The following is a 21,367-nucleotide window of genomic DNA, read 5'->3' on the forward strand; positions in this document are numbered from 1 at the left end:
TTTTATATCTTTTTCGCTCCATTCCCTTACGCGTTAATAATTTGGATTTTCTGGCATTTTCAGTAGCTTCATCTGGGGCTATAAAAAGTCTCGAAGGTCTATGGCAATCTTAAAACTTCCACTCGAAAAGGGGGGCCTGAACTTTCCTGATCTCAGAGCTTATTTTTTTTGCTTCCTTTTTAGGCCGGCACCGTAGCCTGTTTATTGTTAATGACCAATATTTTTTTCACCAGTTTATGCTTGGCACTAATTCTAAACAATTCCTGGCAAGAGTACAAGACCCAAACTACTTTAAACGGGTAACATTTAAGACTGCAAGGGATGCTGTACGTATTTGGAACCTGATCTTGACTAACTGCGATATTTCTTTTTTCCATACTGAACTGTCACTTTGGGATAATCCAGGGCTTCCCGATATCCTTAGTGACAAAAACGGGTGTGACTGGGCTAAGTATGGTATTCAGATACTAGGAGATCTATATGGCACGGAAGGCTTTCTACAATTCACTACACTAAAACGTCTGTACAATTTGCCTGAAATGATGTAATATAAATACATTCAAAATAAGGATTATATAACACGCAAGATGAATTTGAAAAACATTAATAGCTCAGATATATGGCTCTGTTTTTACTCTGCGAACAAGAAATCTTTAATTAGTTCAGGATACAAATGTCTTAGTCAAAATAAGCTGGATGAAGGCCCCAGATTGGCGCTTAAATGGACAGCCAGATTAGGATTTAATGTGAAAGTTCAGGATATCGCTGCAGCGCTAGTTAATATCAATAAAGTAGTTTACTCATCTAGTCTGAAACTTCAATCATACAGAACTATCAGTCAACTTTACTATACTCCTCTAAAAATCTCTAAATGGTCACAAAACAACTTAAGTAATGAGCGTTCTAAATGTTTTAAATGTGGTCTGGTGGCAGCAGACCTCATTCATATGATTTATTCATGCCCATTATTAACTAAGTACTGGGCGGAAATTGAAAATATTTTACATCAAAAACAACTGATTAATTTTCCAATGTCTGCAGCTTCTGCATTATTATCCATACATCCGACTAGCATTACCAATAAGAACTTGTTAAATATTGTTCTGGCCTGTGCCACATTGGTAATAGCGAGGGCTTGGATCTCTCAGAACCCACCTCATACGATGGAGTGGTGGAATCTTTTTTATGAAATATATACTATGGACAGTGCACTTGCCAGGAACAGGGGAACAAAAGCAACTGCTAAATTTATTAAGATTTGGGGCAATTTTTTGCCATGAACTTACTGATACAGCTAACGGATGCATGGTCCCAAGTTTGATATTATTGATGTACAGGGGACAATTTTTTTTTCTATTTCTTTCTTTTTGCGGTTATGTATGCTGATCTGTACCAGTATTAATGTGAATTTTGTTCGTTTGTATAAATGAAAATTGTCACTGGCCTTGACTTGCTTGTCAATAAAAATATTTTAGAAAAAAAAAAGGATCTGCGGATAATTTGAGCAGGTGTTGTAGGTGGTGCCTACAGGTACTCATTTTGTGGTGACTGGTATTTATTTTCTTCATCAGGCTTTGACCCGGAGCAAGAGAGAGAAAAACACAAAAGGGGGAAAGAGGAAGGAAGAGGTATATGGAAAGATCAAGACAAATAAAGTATGGATGAAAAATAACCTAAAAGAATGAGAAAAAGGACTAGGCGTATCTAGTGGTGGATGAAAGAGGCTTGAGATGGAATCAAAACTATGAATCCCTGGTAGTTAGTGCTCTCGACATTTGATACTGCTTCCCACAAGCTTTTGAACAAAAATTGGAGGCACAGCACTTACTGCTTTACAAATTAGGCATCATCCTAGGTGGTTGCATAGGAGCACCCATTGTACACCCCTTGACGTAAAGTAGCACAAAGGAACACGTAGTGAAACTGTTTTTACTTTAGGCAACTTTCCAACGAAAATCAAGATTTGCATCGCAAAGTAAATACCTCCGTAACATTTTGTGCAGGATTAGCATCTTTTTTGGTGAGACAAACTCAGTGCAAAATGTTAGTACATCGAACCCAGCTTCTGATGAAATTTCTGGCTACAAACTAAATACAAATAAAACACAAGTTATTATGAATTATCAAGCTAACTCATTAGTGCAAGGACATTGTCACTCCGCAGTATACTTAGGGGTTAAGATATCCTCTAAGATCACTGAGATAAATGCATTAAATTACGATCCCTTACTAAAAGAAGTGGCCATCCTCCTGAAAAAATGGCATAAGATCCCGCTTAATTTACTTGGCCGAATGAATCTGATCAAGATGAATATATTGCCGAAATTTTTATATCTTTTTCGCTCCATTCCCTTACGCGTTAATAATTTGGATTTTCTGGCATTTTCAGTAGCTTCATCTGGGGCTATAAAAAGTCTCGAAGGTCTATGGCAATCTTAAAACTTCCACTCGAAAAGGGGGGCCTGAACTTTCCTGATCTCAGAGCTTATTTCTTTTGCTTCCTTTTTAGGCCGGCACCGTAGCCTGTTTATTGTTAATGACCAATATTTTTTTCACCAGTTTATGCTTGGCACTAATTCTAAACAATTCCTGGCAAGAGTACAAGACCCAAACTACTTTAAACGGGTAACATTTAAGACTGCAAGGGATGCTGTACGTATTTGGAACCTGATCTTGACTAACTGCGATATTTCTTTTTTCCATACTGAACTGTCACTTTGGGATAATCCAGGGCTTCCCGATATCCTTAGTGACAAAAACGGGTGTGACTGGGCTAAGTATGGTATTCAGATACTAGGAGATCTATATGGCACGGAAGGCTTTCTACAATTCACTACACTAAAACGTCTGTACAATTTGCTTGAAATGATGTAATATAAATACATTCAAAATAAGGATTATATAACACGCAAGATGAATTTGAAAAAAATTAATAGCTCAGATATATGGCTCTGTTTTTACTCTGCGAACAAGAAATCTTTAATTAGTTCAGGATACAAATGTCTTAGTCAAAATAAGCTGGATGAAGGCCCCAGATTGGCACTTAAATGGACAACCAGATTAGGATTTAATGTGAAAGTTCAGGATATCGCTGCAGCGCTAGTTAATATCAATAAAGTAGTTTACTCATCTAGTCTGAAACTTCAATCATACAGAACTATCAGTCAACTTTACTATACTCCTCTAAAAATCTCTAAATGGTCACAAAACAACTTAAGTAATGAGCCTTCTAAATGTTTTAAATGTGGTCTGGGGGCAGCAGACCTCATTCATATGATTTATTCATGCCCATTATTAACTAAGTACTGGGCGGAAATTGAAAATATTTTACATCAAAAACAACTGATTAATTTTCCAATGTCTGCAGCTTCTGCATTATTATCCATACATTCGACTAGCATTACCAATAAGAACTTGTTAAATATTGTTCTGGCCTGTGCCACATTGGTAATAGCGAGGGCTTGGATCTCTCAGAACCCACCTCATACGATGGAGTGGTGGAATCTTTTTTATGAAATATATACTATGGACAGTGCACTTGCCAGGAACAGGGGAACAAAAGCAACTGCTAAATTTATTAAGATTTGGGGCAATTTTTTGCCATGAACTTACTGATACAGCTAACGGATGCATGGTCCCAAGTTTGATATTATTGATGTACAGGGGACAATTTTTTTTTCTCTTTCTTTCTTTTTGCGGTTATGTATGCTGATCTGTACCAGTATTAATGTGAATTGTGTTTGTTTGTATAAATGAAAATTGTCACTTGCCTTGACTTGCTTGTCAATAAAAATATATAAAAAAAAAAAGGATCTGCGGATAATTTGAGCAGGTGTTGTAGGTGGTGCCTACAGGTACTCATTTTGTGGTGACTGGTATTTATTTTCTTCATCAGGCTTTGACCCGGAGCAAGAGAGAGAAAAACACAAAAGGGGGAAAGAGGAAGGAAGAGGTATATGGAAAGATCAAGACAAATAAAGTATGGATGAAAAATAACCTAAAAGAATGAGAAAAAGGACTAGGCGTATCTAGTGGTGGATGAAAGAGGCTTGAGATGGAATCAAAACTATGAATCCCTGGTAGTTAGTGCTCTCGACATTTGATACTGCTTCCCACAAGCTTTTGAACAAAAATTGGAGGCACAGCACTTACTGCTTTACAAATTAGGCATCATCCTAGGTGGTTGCATAGGAGCACCCATTGTACACCCCTTGACGTAAAGTAGCACAAAGGAACACGTAGTGAAACTGTTTTTACTTTAGGCAACTTTCCAACGAAAATCAAGATTTGCATCGCAAAGTAAATACCTCCGTAACATTTTGTGCAGGATTAGCATCTTTTTTGGTGAGACAAACTCAGTGCAAAATGTTAGTACATCGAACCCAGCTTCTGATGAAATTTCTGGCTACAAACTAAATACAAATAAAACACAAGTTATTATGAATTATCAAGCTAACTCATTAGTGCAAGGACATTGTCACTCCGCAGTATACTTAGGGGTTAAGATATCCTCTAAGATCACTGAGATAAATGCATTAAATTACTATCCCTTACTAAAAGAAGTGGCCATCCTCCTGAAAAAATGGCATAAGATCCCGCTTAATTTACTTGGCCGAATGAATCTGATCAAGATGAATATATTGCCGAAATTTTTATATCTTTTTCGCTCCATTCCCTTACGCGTTAATAATTTGGATTTTCTGGCATTTTCAGTAGCTTCATCTGGGGCTATAAAAAGTCTCGAAGGTCTATGGCAATCTTAAAACTTCCACTCGAAAAGGGGGGCCTGAACTTTCCTGATCTCAGAGCTTATTTTTTTTGCTTCCTTTTTAGGCCGGCACCGTAGCCTGTTTATTGTTAATGACCAATATTTTTTTCACCAGTTTATGCTTGGCACTAATTCTAAACAATTCCTGGCAAGAGTACAAGACCCAAACTACTTTAAACGGGTAACATTTAAGACTGCAAGGGATGCTGTACGTATTTGGAACCTGATCTTGACTAACTGCGATATTTCTTTTTTCCATACTGAACTGTCACTTTGGGATAATCCAGGGCTTCCCGATATCCTTAGTGACAAAAACGGGTGTGACTGGGCTAAGTATGGTATTCAGATACTAGGAGATCTATATGGCACGGAAGGCTTTCTACAATTCACTACACTAAAACGTCTGTACAATTTGCCTGAAATGATGTAATATAAATACATTCAAAATAAGGATTATATAACACGCAAGATGAATTTGAAAAACATTAATAGCTCAGATATATGGCTCTGTTTTTACTCTGCGAACAAGAAATCTTTAATTAGTTCAGGATACAAATGTCTTAGTCAAAATAAGCTGGATGAAGGCCCCAGATTGGCGCTTAAATGGACAGCCAGATTAGGATTTAATGTGAAAGTTCAGGATATCGCTGCAGCGCTAGTTAATATCAATAAAGTAGTTTACTCATCTAGTCTGAAACTTCAATCATACAGAACTATCAGTCAACTTTACTATACTCCTCTAAAAATCTCTAAATGGTCACAAAACAACTTAAGTAATGAGCGTTCTAAATGTTTTAAATGTGGTCTGGTGGCAGCAGACCTCATTCATATGATTTATTCATGCCCATTATTAACTAAGTACTGGGCGGAAATTGAAAATATTTTACATCAAAAACAACTGATTAATTTTCCAATGTCTGCAGCTTCTGCATTATTATCCATACATCCGACTAGCATTACCAATAAGAACTTGTTAAATATTGTTCTGGCCTGTGCCACATTGGTAATAGCGAGGGCTTGGATCTCTCAGAACCCACCTCATACGATGGAGTGGTGGAATCTTTTTTATGAAATATATACTATGGACAGTGCACTTGCCAGGAACAGGGGAACAAAAGCAACTGCTAAATTTATTAAGATTTGGGGCAATTTTTTGCCATGAACTTACTGATACAGCTAACGGATGCATGGTCCCAAGTTTGATATTATTGATGTACAGGGGACAATTTTTTTTTCTATTTCTTTCTTTTTGCGGTTATGTATGCTGATCTGTACCAGTATTAATGTGAATTTTGTTCGTTTGTATAAATGAAAATTGTCACTGGCCTTGACTTGCTTGTCAATAAAAATATTTTAGAAAAAAAAAAGGATCTGCGGATAATTTGAGCAGGTGTTGTAGGTGGTGCCTACAGGTACTCATTTTGTGGTGACTGGTATTTATTTTCTTCATCAGGCTTTGACCCGGAGCAAGAGAGAGAAAAACACAAAAGGGGGAAAGAGGAAGGAAGAGGTATATGGAAAGATCAAGACAAATAAAGTATGGATGAAAAATAACCTAAAAGAATGAGAAAAAGGACTAGGCGTATCTAGTGGTGGATGAAAGAGGCTTGAGATGGAATCAAAACTATGAATCCCTGGTAGTTAGTGCTCTCGACATTTGATACTGCTTCCCACAAGCTTTTGAACAAAAATTGGAGGCACAGCACTTACTGCTTTACAAATTAGGCATCATCCTAGGTGGTTGCATAGGAGCACCCATTGTACACCCCTTAACGTAAAGTAGCACAAAGGAACACGTAGTGAAACTGTTTTTACTTTAGGCAACTTTCCAACGAAAATCAAGATTTGCATCGCAAAGTAAATACCTCCGTAACATTTTGTGCTGGATTAGCATCTTTTTTGGTGAGACAAACTCAGTGCAAAATGTTAGTACATCGAACCCAGCTTCTGATGAAATTTCTGGCTACAAACTAAATACAAATAAAACACAAGTTATTATGAATTATCAAGCTAACTCATTAGTGCAAGGACATTGTCACTCCGCAGTATACTTAGGGGTTAAGATATCCTCTAAGATCACTGAGATAAATGCATTAAATTACGATCCCTTACTAAAAGAAGTGGCCATCCTCCTGAAAAAATGGCATAAGATCCCGCTTAATTTACTTGGCCGAATGAATGTGATCAAGATGAATATATTGCCGAAATTTTTATATCTTTTTCGCTCCATTCCCTTACGCGTTAATAATTTGGATTTTCTGGCATTTTCAGTAGCTTCATCTGGGGCTATAAAAAGTCTCGAAGGTCTATGGCAATCTTAAAACTTCCACTCGAAAAGGGGGGCCTGAACTTTCCTGATCTCAGAGCTTATTTTTTTTGCTTCCTTTTTAGGCCGGCACCGTAGCCTGTTTATTGTTAATGACCAATATTTTTTTCACCAGTTTATGCTTGGCACTAATTCTAAACAATTCCTGGCAGGAGTAAAAGACCCAAACTACTTTAAACGGGTAACATTTAAGACTGCAAGAGATGCTGTACGTATTTGGAACCTGATCTTGACTAACTGCGATAATTTCTTTTTTCCATACTGAACTGTCACTTTGGGATAATCCAGGGCTTCCCGATATCCTTAGTGACAAAAACGGGTGTGACTGGGCTAAGTATGGTATTCAGATACTAGGAGATCTATATGGCACGGAAGGCTTTCTACAATTCACTACACTAAAACGTCTGTACAATTTGCCTGAAATGATGTAATATAAATACATTCAAAATAAGGATTATATAACACGCAAGATGAATTTGAAAAACATTAATAGCTCAGATATATGGCTCTGTTTTTATTCTGCGAACAAGAAATCTTTAATTAGTTCAGGATACAAATGTCTTAGTCAAAATAAGCTGGATGAAGGCCCCAGATTGGCGCTTAAATGGACAACCAGATTAGGATTTAATGTGAAAGTTCAGGATATCGCTGCAGCGCTAGTTATTATCAATAAAGTAGTTTTCTCATCTAGTCTGAAACTTCAATCATACAGAACTATCAGTCAACTTTACTATACTCCTCTAAAAATCTCTAAATGGTCACAAAACAACTTAAGTAATGAGCGTTCTAAATGTTTTAAATGTGGTCTGGTGGCAGCAGACCTCATTCATATGATTTATTCATGCCCATTATTAACTAAGTACTGGGCGGAAATTGAAAATATTTTACATCAAAAACAACTGATTAATTTTCCAATGTCTGCAGCTTCTGCATTATTATCCATACATCCGACTAGCATTACCAATAAGAACTTGTTAAATATTGTTCTGGCCTGTGCCACATTGGTAATAGCGAGGGCTTGGATCTCTCAGAACCCACCTCATACGATGGAGTGGTGGAATCTTTTTTATGAAATATATACTATGGACAGTGCACTTGCCAGGAACAGGGGAACAAAAGCAACTGCTAAATTTATTAAGATTTGGGGCAATTTTTTGCCATGAACTTACTGATACAGCTAACGGATGCATGGTCCCAAGTTTGATATTATTGATGTACAGGGGACAATTTTTTTTTCTCTTTCTTTCTTTTTGCGGTTATGTATGCTGATCTGTACCAGTATTAATGTGAATTTTGTTTGTTTGTATAAATGAAAATTGTCACTTGCCTTGACTTGCTTGTCAATAAAAATATATAAAAAAAAAAAGGATCTGCGGATAATTTGAGCAGGTGTTGTAGGTGGTGCCTACAGGTACTCATTTTGTGGTGACTGGTATTTATTTTCTTCATCAGGCTTTGACCCAGAGCAAGAGAGAAACACAAAAGGGGGAAAGAGGAAGGAAGAGGTATATGGAAAGATCAAGACAAATAAAGTATGGATGAAAAATAACCTAAAAGAATGAGAAAAAGGACTAGGCGTATCTAGTGGTGGATGAAAGAGGCTTGAGATGGAATCAAAACTATGAATCCCTGGTAGTTAGTGCTCTCGACATTTGATACTGCTTCCCACAAGCTTTTGAACAAAAATTGGAGGCACAGCACTTACTGCTTTACGAATTAGGCATCATCCTAGGTGGTTGCATAGGAGCACCCATTGTACACCCCTTGACGTAAAGTAGCACAAAGGAACACGTAGTGAAACTGTTTTTACTTTAGGCAACTTTCCAACGAAAATCAAGATTTACATCGCAAAGTAAATACCTCCGTAACATTTTGTGCTGGATTAGCATCTTTTTTGGTGAGACAAACTCAGTGCAAAATGTTAGTACATCGAACCCAGCTTCTGATGAAATTTCTGGCTACAAACTAAATACAAATAAAACACAAGTTATTATGAATTATCAAGCTAACTCATTAGTGCAAGGACATTGTCACTCCGCAGTATACTTAGGGGTTAAGATATCCTCTAAGATCACTGAGATAAATGCATTAAATTACGATCCCTTACTAAAAGAAGTGGCCATCCTCCTGAAAAAATGGCATAAGATCCCGCTTAATTTACTTGGCCGAATGAATCTGATCAAGATGAATATATTGCCGAAATTTTTATATCTTTTTCGCTCCATTCCCTTACGCGTTAATAATTTGGATTTTCTGGCATTTTCAGTAGCTTCATCTGGGGCTATAAAAAGTCTCGAAGGTCTATGGCAATCTTAAAACTTCCACTCGAAAAGGGGGGCCTGAACTTTCCTGATCTCAGAGCTTATTTTTTTTGCTTCCTTTTTAGGCTGGCACCGTAGCCTGTTTATTGTTAATGACCAATATTTTTTTCACCAGTTTATGCTTGGCACTAATTCTAAACAATTCCTGGCAAGAGTACAAGACCCAAACTACTTTAAACGGGTAACATTTAAGACTGCAAGGGATGCTGTACGTATTTGGAACCTGATCTTGACTAACTGCGATATTTCTTTTTTCCATACTGAACTGTCACTTTGGGATAATCCAGGGCTTCCCGATATCCTTAGTGACAAAAACGGGTGTGACTGGGCTAAGTATGGTATTCAGATACTAGGAGATCTATATGGCACGGAAGGCTTTCTACAATTCACTACACTAAAACGTCTGTACAATTTGCCTGAAATTATGTAATATAAATACATTCAAAATAAGGATTATATAACACGCAAGATGAATTTGAAAAACATTAATAGCTCAGATATATGGCTCTGTTTTTACTCTGCGAACAAGAAATCTTTAATTAGTTCAGGATACAAATGTCTTAGTCAAAATAAGCTGGATGAAGGCCCCAGATTGGCGCTTAAATGGACAACCAGATTAGGATTTAATGTGAAAGTTCAGGATATCGCTGCAGCGCTAGTTAATATCAATAAAGTAGTTTACTCATCTAGTCTGAAACTTCAATCATACAGAACTATCAGTCAACTTTACTATACTCCTCTAAAAATCTCTAAATGGTCACAAAACAACTTAAGTAATGAGCGTTCTAAATGTTTTAAATGTGGTCTGGTGGCAGCAGACCTCATTCATATGATTTAGTCATGCCCATTATTAACTAAGTACTGGGCGGAAATTGAAAATATTTTACATCAAAAACAACTGATTAATTTTCCAATGTCTGCAGCTTCTGCATTATTATCCATACATCCGACTAGCATTACCAATAAGAACTTGTTAAATATTGTTCTGGCCTGTGCCACATTGGTAATAGCGAGGGCTTGGATCTCTCAGAACTCACCTCATACGATGGAGTGGTGGAATCTTTTTTATGAAATATATACTATGGACAGTGCACTTGCCAGGAACAGGGGAACAAAAGCAACTGCTAAATTTATTAAGATTTGGGGCAATTTTTTGCCATGAACTTACTGATACAGCTAACGGAGGCATGGTCCCAAGTTTGATATTATTGATGTACAGGGGACAATTTTTTTTTCTCTTTCTTTCTTTTTGAGGTTATGTATGCTGATCTGTACCAGTATTAATGTGAATTTTGTTTGTTTGTATAAATGAAAATTGTCACTGGCCTTGACTTCCTTGTCAATAAAAATATAAAAAAAAAAAAGGATCTGCGGATAATTTGAGCAGGTGTTGTAGGTGGTGCCTACAGGTACTCATTTTGTGGTGACTGGTATTTATTTTCTTCATCAGGCTTTGACCCGGAGCAGAGAGAGAAAAACACAAAAGGGGGAAAGAGGAAGGAAGAGGTATATGGAAAGATCAAGACAAATAAAGTATGGATGAAAAATAACCTAAAAGAATGAGAAAAAGGACTAGGTGTATCTAGTGGTGGATGAAAGAGGCTTGAGATGGAATCAAAACTATGAATCCCTGGTAGTTAGTGCTCTCGACATTTGATACTGCTTCCCACAAGCTTTTGAACAAAAATTGGAGGCACAGCACTTACTGCTTTACAAATTAGGCATCATCCTAGGTGGTTGCATAGGAGCACCCATTGTACACCCCTTGACGCAAAGTAGCACAAAGGAACACGTAGTGAAACTGTTTTTACTTTAGGCAAACTCAGAAACAAGAAAGGGAATAAAAGGAAGACAATCCGAAAATACATGAAGAAAAGACAGCGCCGGATATTCTTTCAAAATTCTCTGGCTGCTCTGGAGAATGAAGAAAATGACTTGGAGCCGAACCCTATATCTTTAAAGGCGGAAATTGAATTGAACTCGATGATCTCCTCACCCCTAGAGGTCACTAATGAGTTACGACCGCTCACGCCCTCGGAAGCTGTGCCACAACTGGGGGGACCTCCTCCTGGACTTTCACCACCGAGTACGGCTGGAGTTACTATTCAATTTCCAATTGGGGCTCTCAACCCTCTGGCCCCTCCGTTTCTGGCAGCCCTGGAGACTGGTGACCGCCCCTTTCTGGACCGTCGCTTAACATCGAAAAAAACTCCAGTGGACACTCTTGTGCTAGAATTCTTACCATTGTTTGATGTTGATCTACCTTTAAATAGAGCCTGGCTCCTTAAGTGTTTTAGCGAGATTGAAAGTCTTCGCCATATCCAGACTAGGGACATTGAGTTGGTGTCCCTGATGGGGGAAGTTAGGGTATCAAGCATAAGGGTGAAATTTTATTCTCCAATTATTGTAAATCTGATATTGCAGCGTGCAGAGAATTTCCAACGTATAGGTATTGATATTCTCCCGTTGTATAATCTTTGTAATACAAACCCTTCTTCTGGGGGGGTATGTAGTAGGGATGAGCAAAATGGGACTTCCTTTCCCCTTACAGACCTGAAGATTTGGGTCTCCAAGGGAAAACGCTCGGTCTCGCAAGTGAGGCCTCATCCGCTGATCCAGAATTCGTCCCTAGAGGATAATAATCAGTGGAATTGGCTCCACAGCGCCTTAGTTACTAAAACTAAGGATAATCCCAGATTGTTTCATCATCTTTAACACCTCATTAAAAATTATTTCTTGGAACGCGGCAGGGATTCACAGTAGTCCGGAGAAATTTGCACTCCTATTCTCATTAGGAGGGAATGTGATTTGTTTACAGGAAACATGGTGCACCAGTACGTTGGTTGTCCCTAAGGATTTTTATGTCCTGGAAGTCCCTGCTGCCCCTTCTAAGAGGGGCCATGCTAGGGGGGGAATCGCCTGTCTATTATCTAACAAATTGCAATGGAGATTCTCCCACTATATTGATCCTAGTAAACTTTTCCAGGTGATAACCATTGAAAATTTGTTTAACAACGGCATCAATTCTCCTATCGTAATTGTAAATGTGTACATTCCTCCAGAAGAGCGTTTTAATGTAATATTGAAGCAGTTATTTGGTTATATTGATAAAATCAAAAATGTCTCATCACCGCCTGAAATTTTGCTTGTGGGAGATTTGAATTGTAAAATCTCAAACGCTAGCTTAAAATTATTTAGGAATAAATCTAAAGAAGAGGCGCATTTTGTTCCTCAAACACTCTTTCCTGACAAGTTAGTAACTAACAAAAGAGGGAAGATTTTGTTAAAAGAATTAGCGGCCGTTGAGGGTCTTATTTTAAATGGGAGATTGCCATCCGACGTGCCCGCTAAATTCACTCACAAATATCCTTTTGGGTCTTCCATCTTGGACTATGCTATTGCTGACTATGGTTTGTTTCCTTTTATTCAGGATCTTAAGATCATACCTACTTCTATGAGTGACCACAGCATAATGTTTATAACTATTTCTTTAAATCCCATGTCCACTGCACCCTGGTCTCTTAATGGCAGTGATGTTGCCTTCCATACTTCTTCGGGAAGGTGTTTCTGGAATCCTTCCGCCATTAATGGGATACAGGAGTTTCTATCTGATACTCTAGTGGTGTTAAATGAGTGGCGCGGGAATGAAATAGAATATTTCGAAGAATTTATGCGAAATATTATCTCTTTTGCTAAAAAAACTCTTCGACCTAGTAAAAGGGTAGTGGTCCCTAGTACACTGCGTATCCTGAACAAGGAAATAAATAAGCTAGTCCGACAACAATATGTAGACAGAGTCACGGAACGCGGAAATGAGATTTCCAGGTTAAAGAGAAAGAGATCCAGACTTAAATTAAAAATAAAAAAGGCAAGTGAGGATGGGGTTTGGATTAATTTGAGGGAATCTGTTATTCGGGGTAGGACCAGAGAATTTTGGGCAATAATCGGTAAAGGATGTGGCTCCAGACTAAGTCCCTCTCCTATCCCTATAGCAGAAGAGGTATGGATCTCTTATATTCGGGACCTGTACGCGGGGAACGGGATCCCAGGTGATGATATTGTCTTAGATGCCACCTTCGAAGGACCCATTTGTTATCCCACAGAAGTTGAAATTGAGATGGCAATAAAAAAGATGCGCGTCTCTGGGGCAATGGGTCCAGACGAACTCCCCATGACGGTCCTGAAACAGGATCCCGCAAGGTGGAGTAAAATTTTGTATCCCCTGTATAGAGCCTGTTTTTTATCTAAAATGGTACCCGCCTCCTGGAGGGGAAGTATCCTGGTCCCTATTTTCAAGAAGGGAACTAGGGATAGCCCTAGTAACTACCGGTTGATCGCTCTCCTCGACTCTATCGGAAAGGTTTTTGCGAAATGCCTTTTACAGTTAATTTCCGATTGGGTAGAGGAGAATAACATCCTGCCTCTTGAACAGACGGGCTTCCGTAGGGATCACGGTACGCTGGACAATCTCACCTCTCTGCATGTGGTGACAGATAAATATGTCCAGGTGAGAGGAGGGGTTGTGTATGCTGCCTTTATTGATTTCTCCACGGCGTTCGACAAAGTTGATCGTAGAACGCTGTGGAGAAAACTGGCTGCGCTTGGTCTCCCTCCCTATCTGTTGGAGTTGGTGCGGGCTCTGCATACAGAGACCTGGTGTAGGGTCCTGATGGGGGGTGAGAGGGGAATTTCTTCTGTAATTCCATCTATGAATGGCCTTAAGCAAGGTTGCTTACTGGCGCCCCTTCTGTTCTCCTTGTACACGGCAGATTTACCCGCCGTTGTGTCCGCCAGTGAGGGCATTGCTCCGGTGGTGGGGGGGACCTCCATATCTTGTCTGATGTATGCCGACGACGTCCTTATTTTTGATCTAACCCCTAAAGGATTGGCAAATCGGTTACATGCTCTTCATGCTTTTGCGGTAGATCACTGCATGAAAATCAACATCGCCAAAAGTAAGGTGATGTGTATAGCTGGTAAAAAGAAGTGCCGTTCCGTAGATTATGGTTGGCACATTGGGGGCCATAAATTGGAGGTTGTGAAGTCCTATACTTTCCTGGGAAAAATCATCATGGCTAATTTAAGTGAGAGGCTCCATATTGAGCATTGCTCGCGCAAAGCTCTAGCCCATGGCAAAGGTTTAAAGTCTCTATACCTGGCAACGGGGAAGCGACACTTCCGGAGTTTATTGGAGGTGTATAGATCAAAAATCCCCGCAACAGTATTGTACGGTATTGAAATTATTGAAGTGAAAAAGTGGGACTTTTGCCATAAGATTGAGGGGAAACTTTTTAGAGTTCTCTCTTCTTTTAACACTGCATGCTCTGTGGCCGCTTGTAGACTTGATTTCGGCATTAGAAGTAGTTGGGTACAGGGATTAGGTGCCCTTGTGCGATGGGTGGCCTGCCTTGCTAGAGCAAAAAAAGGGACAATAAGAGCTCTCCTTCGCAGTGAACTCTTGGGTAATTTTAATGAGTTTTCCCAACTTGTATGTTATTTTAGAAAAGCTGTAGCCCTTCTAAAATTAGATGAAAACGTTTTGTTTTCGTACTCTCCCCCACAGTTAAAACTTGCTCTAAAAGTTGCCTCGTGGGACTTAAGTTTTCACTTAGACAAAAAGTTTATCTGTGGTAAAAGGAAGGTAGACTTTCTTCTTGATTCATATGTGATGAAGCAACCTCAAACTTATGTTATATGGAACCTGCCGCATGGTATTCGTAGATTTTGGTTTCTTTTACGTTATGATCTAATCCCTTTAAATCTACTGTTATCCAAATGGTATGGTTCCTCTGCTTTGTGCAATTTATGTAAAGCGAATATTCAGGACTGCATGCATGTTTTACTGATTTGTCCTGTGCTTCGTAAATTGCGCGCTAGATGGTTAAAAGCTATCTGTCTCCGCCTTGGCATTCTCACCTTAAATGGCTTTCTGCATGCACTCTATTGCCCTCCTAATGAAATGTTCTGCTTCTATATTTTCAACTTTTTTAAAGGTTTTTTAGCTATTTATTAATATGTCCTGGGTGATGTTTTGACTTTCCGATTTTTTGTATTAGTGACTTTTATGTTAGCTCGGTATCTAATTATTGTTGATGTAAGTGGTATATTTTCTTTGCTAATATGCAAATGTATGTGTTTTGTTTTTATTTCTGTTTTTCTTTTTTGTATATTTTATGTGGCCCTCTTTCGAGAGCCAAAACATAAATAAATAAATTGAATAGGCAACTTTCCAACGAAAATCAAGATTTGCATCGGAAAGTAAATACCTCCGTAACATTTTGTGCTGGATTAGCATCTTTTTTGGTGAGACAAACTCAGTGCAAAATGTTAGTAAATCGAACTCAGCTTCTTATGAACTTTGAAAGCACAGCTTGTGCTAACCGAGAAGACTTTTGAGGGCTGCAAAATAAAGTTTTCATGGATGTATGTATTTAGGATCTTATTTCATTGGCTGGCTTGGAAAAGCATTCTTACAAAATATGACAAAATGTCAGAATGCCTCGGTTAAATAGCATTATTTTTTTTTTATTTGTTTCGTAACTCTAGTGTAGGGACACACTGTGCACCTGTGCCAATCCTGGCATTTTTAGGTCTTGTCTAGACAGTGCTTGCACTGTCTCTTCGAGACATGCTGTATTCTGGATATGTTAATAAATGTCTTGCTATTTTCCGCCCATCTTTTTCCATGGAACATCTCTGGAAAACCAGCGATGTTCCATTGCGCTAAGTGTTGTTAATACAGCGTTAGCATGACGATAATTATGTGCGATAGCTGGCGATAAACATTTTAACTCTAAGGGCGGGCAACGATAATTATCACAACTGCTTGGTAATATGCCCCTATTTTCTTAAAGGCCTTCAGACAGGACACTGACTTGGTCCCAAACAAGGTTGCCAGTGAATATTACTTTAATCGCTAGCATATCTCATATTTATGTTAGACCTTCTATACATTTCCCTTCATCAGCTCCATAGCAATCTAATCCAGAATTAATAAATTGATTATTTTGTCACATTTCAAAGCTACTAATTGTATATAATTAATGTACTGTGGTACTGTCTTCCATGAATTGCATAATGGGGAGGGAGGACTTACAATATCTTCAAAGATTATGATGCTCACTAGGGACCTCTAATTCAGGAAGATGCTGGACAGAGCACTGAAACCTTTCAGACACTCAACCCCAGTCACAAACCTGGGCTGATTCTATCATCATTCTTTAACTCACTTCGCCACCCCAACACAGCACTCATCAACCAGGCTAGCTTGAATCCAGTGGCAAAGTGAGCAAGGGAACCACATCTGGGTATACTCATCCAACCTAGGGTGATCTAGGCGCAGCTTGTGGCACTGCACCTACACATCTCACATTTAAATTAGACCTTCTACAAATTTCTCTTCATCAGCTCCCCATAAATTATAACCTAATCTGGAATTAATATAAATTGTTTTGTCACATTTCATAGCTATTAATTGTATATATGGAGATAGCTATTTGAATGTACGTGTGGTACTGTCTTGCATGCAATGCATTAGCAGAGTAACAGATGTGACCAACAGTTTGATTCTCACTAAGGACATCTTGGCGCAGCTTGCGATACTGCACCTACACATCTATGTTAGACCTTCTATAAATTTCCCTTCATCAGCTCCACATAGAGTACAACCTAATCCGGAATTAATATAATAATTATTTGTCACATTTCAAGGCTACTAATTGTACATATTGAATGTACTGGGGTACTGTCTTCCATGCAATGCATCATGGGTAGGATGGATTTACCAAATCTTCAACGTTTATGATGCTCACTAGGGACATCTAGGCACAGCTTGCGGTAGTGCACTTACACATTTCACATTTCACATTTAGATCAGGCCTTCCATAAATTTCCATTCATCAGCACAAACATAAAGTTCAACCTATTCCGAAATGAATATACTAATTGTTTTGTCACATTTCAAAGCTACTAATTGTACACATGGACATAGCTATTTGACTTTACTTGTGGTGCTGCCTTGCATGCAGTACATTAGGGGATTACCATATGTGACCAAAATGTTGATGCTTACTAGGGACATCTTGACGCAGCTTGCGGTACTGCACCTACACATTAGACCTACTATAAGTTTCCCTTCATCAGCTTGACATAGAGTACAACCTAATCTGGAATGAACATAATAATTATTGTGTCACATTTCAAAGCTACTAATTGTATATTGAATTTACTGAGGTACTGTCTTCCATGCAATGTATCATGGGTAGGATGGATTTACCTTATCTTCAAAATGTATGATGCTCACTAGGAACGTCTAGGTGCAGCTTGCGGTACTGTATCTACACATCTCACATTTATATTAGACCTTCTATAAATTCCCATTCTTCTGCTCCACATAGAGTACAACTTATTCCAGAATTAATATAATAATTGTTTTTTCACATCTCAAAGCTATTAATTGTATCCAGTGCTGGTGCCTTGCTCACTAGGGACATTTAGGAGCTGCCTGCGGGACTGCACCTACCACATCTCACATTTATATTAAACCTACACATTTCTCTTCATCAGCTCCACATAGAGTACAACCTAACCTAATCCAGAATTAATATAAATCTTTTGTCACATTTCAAAGTTACTGATTTTATATTGGACATAGCTATTTGAATGTTCATGTGGTACTCTTTGGCATTCAATGCATTATGGGTAGCGGGAATTTACCATATCTTCAAAGTTTATGATGCTCTCTATTGAGCTCTAGGAGCAGCTTGCAGCGCTGCACCTAGACGAGCAGTGCTGGTGCCATGCTCACAAGGGACCTCTAGGAACAGCTTACGGTACTGCACTTAGACTGCCTTGCTCACTAGGGAATTCTAGGAGCAGCTTGCGGTACTGCACTGAGAGATACAATGCTTGTTCCTGGCTCACTATACAATCATTATTATGCACTAGGTCTCACATTACTGAAAGTATCAGCTATTGACATTTTATTATTTGCAACGCCAATACCTCAAACTATCAGTAATGCGAGACCTATTGCATTGTAATTCTTGTTTCCTTTGGCACTGAGAATGCTACCGCGGGCCGCCTACAAACTAACTTCCAAAAGGGGAAAGGGCAAATTGAGATAGTTGGCCTCTAGGTTACAGCCTCTGCGTCTGAAATATGCATTTCCTCGCAGTTTCATAAGGTTGATGTCCACTTTTGAAATTCATAAGTTTGAACAAGAGCCCATTGTAGGAATCAATCTAGCTCTGTTTCCAGCAATAAGCGCTTTACATCAAAACAAATGTGCATGGATCAAGTGTCTGCCTGACCAATTTAGCATTAAACTGGTTATGTAAACAAACTGAATGTTTGCAAAGAACCTTTCCTGTTTTAATAAATAGTATAGTTTGAGACTTGAAAAAGGGATTAAAGCAGTTTTACTTCAGAGTCTCTTAGTTGGTTTTGACCCGGGAAATGGGATTCTCACAAACTAAGAAGAATCCTGCTCAGTGGCAGCCAATTGCAAATGAGCCACTGAATAATATTTCTATAGGTGTCATTGGTCAGTAGGGGATTAATTTCTTTCAATTCCTTGATGTAAGACTCCCTTTAAATATCAATTGCAAAGACCAGATTATGGAAACAAACAGATATTAACAGCATCAGCCAGTGCCTTAGACCAGTTTAGTGGGTAACTTGGAGAGTCACAAACAACGCCTGCAATACTCGAGGACAATACATCTCTGCAATCCTGGAGGATGTGGTAATGCCTGGGAAGTACTCTAAAATAGATAAACCCATGTGGATGAAAAGTGCTTGTGGAACTGTTCTATTTTATGTAGCTTAAGTCTTTGATTAGACCCCACGAATGTATAAATAATAATGAATAATCACCACTACAATATGGCGACCGTTGTTTTTTACTTATATCATTTTTCGTACATGTCTATTTAAACAATATGGCACCTGAGTAACACGCCAGTTGCCGTCGTGGATACTAGTGATAGCGTACGCGCACTAGGACTAAGGTAAATATCCCACTCGGGGACATCTTAACATTTACCTATACTAGACTTATGAACAATCTATTAATTTGGGTTATGTATTTATCCGGCAGACCAGCCCGTACTCGTGGTAGTGGTCGTACTGAAACAGAAGAAAGAGGAGTAGATTCGAGCATTCGATAATCACCTGAATCTAGGTGAGTGGTATTTTGTATTACGGCATGAACTTTGGAATTAGTCAGAATAGTACACAGTTTCTGACTTAGATTATGTTTATTACAGGGGACACGTAATACCAAGGACTTAAATTTATTTATAGCTTTGTGGATCTGACACTGGTTAAATAATTCGATACGCTTGGACAATTAGAGTGAGTAATACTCCTTATGTTTGACTTTATTGGTGCACTGAGGGTTCCGCTAGGGATGCGAGAGTAAGGATGACTTCATCTCATTTCAGATTCATATCCGGTTGAAATAAAAAAGTTTGTCAAGGATACAGATTTCCTTTTTTTGGTAAAGTTAATCCTCAATATTTATGAATTTTGTTTTTCGGCTTTGGGTCCAGAACCTTATTTAAAGACACCTCGGGTTGCACTGTTTATTTCGGTGTTTCTCATAATAATTTGATCACTAATGGACTATGTTTTCCCTTACACAGAGGGTGACTAGTTTAAAATTAAAACTTCTTGTACGTTGAATAGTGATGTGCATTCATGGATATATTGCTAATATATCTTCTTGGCTTGCAGCCCTGAAGAAGTCGGTATGGCATGATATTAATGCCTGACGAAACATGTGTTGGCTGCTTAACATACACTTTTATTGATTGGAAGAAGTGTGAATAAACTGGAATTGAAATCAACGACGAGCCGTGGTGTCTTGGCTGAAGTGGCTAATGAACATTAATGTGTCAATTTTGATTATATTCTGGACATACAATATTGTGGACTATTAGAATCACTTGAGACTTGGAGTGATACTGTAAGAGACACGCCTTCTTGAATTGGAGAGCTCAGCAAGGAATTATTAAGCGTGTTTTACCTGGAACTTGGGTTTTGGGATTGTGGGGAAGTGGGTGACCTTCCTTTCCGTGCTTTGAGAACTCTGTTATACTGTGTGCTTTTCCCTTACCACACTTAGCTGTGCGCCTGAACTCTACCAGGTTACCCTCTCTTTTCAGTTCTGGAAAATGTTACTATTGTGACAAATATCACAGTGAACATCAGTTTTTCAAGGACACCAAAGGACACCAAATCCTTTTCATAGTATATGCATATTCTTCAGTCGCGGCTGCTACCTCCCACCGGCACTGGGGCAGGTCGGGGGAAAAGGAACAGGCAGGGGATCGGTTAAAAAAAAAAAGTCACTTACCTCCCGACCAGCTGGCCAGCCACCACCGCATCTCTTGCATCCTCTTACTTCATTGAAGAACAGAAAGAAGGAAGCGCCAGGACTCACACGCTCCCCACAGCCAATCACAATGCTGCAATGCAGGGTTGGGATTTGTCTGAGCGCCATTACACCACTATCAGCAAGGGGCTGAAAGGCATGGCAGAATGCAGCAAACATAGAAAGAGGACAACGCCTCAAAGGATTGTTTTTGTGCACGAAGGTTGCCCCGTCCTGTAAAAATACAATCCTGCTGTAGTACAGGCACCCTTGCACCATGATGCAAGAGTTCCTGCATTGGCGCTAGGCTGACAAAAAGGTGCCGGCACTGGAAGATTAAACAAATACAGTGGATTCCTGCCCTTTTAGTTTGATGTAGGGCAGCTCAGCAAGGTGACATGGTCACTGCCCTATGCCAAATCCTTATAAACTAGACCCTAATGCACAGAAAAAATAATGACATCAACGCATAAACACTTATTTCCACTAATGTAAATCTCTAAGGACTTGATATAGAGCAGGGCAGATATATAGCATTTTCAAAACCACAGCAGTGTTCCATTGTGGCTTGTTTG

The 21,367-nt window shown here is 38.9% G+C and overlaps 1 protein-coding gene across 1 annotated transcript in view; it reads right to left on the reverse strand.

Moving 5' to 3' along the window:
* Positions 1–20,921, reverse strand: part of LOC144769043 (protein-glutamine gamma-glutamyltransferase E-like) — a 175,096-nt gene extending 154,175 nt beyond the window's left edge. The window contains exon 1 of the mRNA XM_078653038.1: positions 20,775–20,921. Within this exon, the coding sequence (XP_078509164.1) occupies positions 20,775–20,921 (147 nt within the window). The remainder of the gene's footprint in view (positions 1–20,774) is intronic.
* Between the last annotated feature and the right edge of the window lie 446 nt (positions 20,922–21,367).

Source organism: Lissotriton helveticus, chromosome 7 (genome assembly GCF_964261635.1).
Source record: "Lissotriton helveticus chromosome 7, aLisHel1.1, whole genome shotgun sequence".
Lineage (NCBI taxonomy): Eukaryota > Metazoa > Chordata > Amphibia > Caudata > Salamandridae > Lissotriton > Lissotriton helveticus.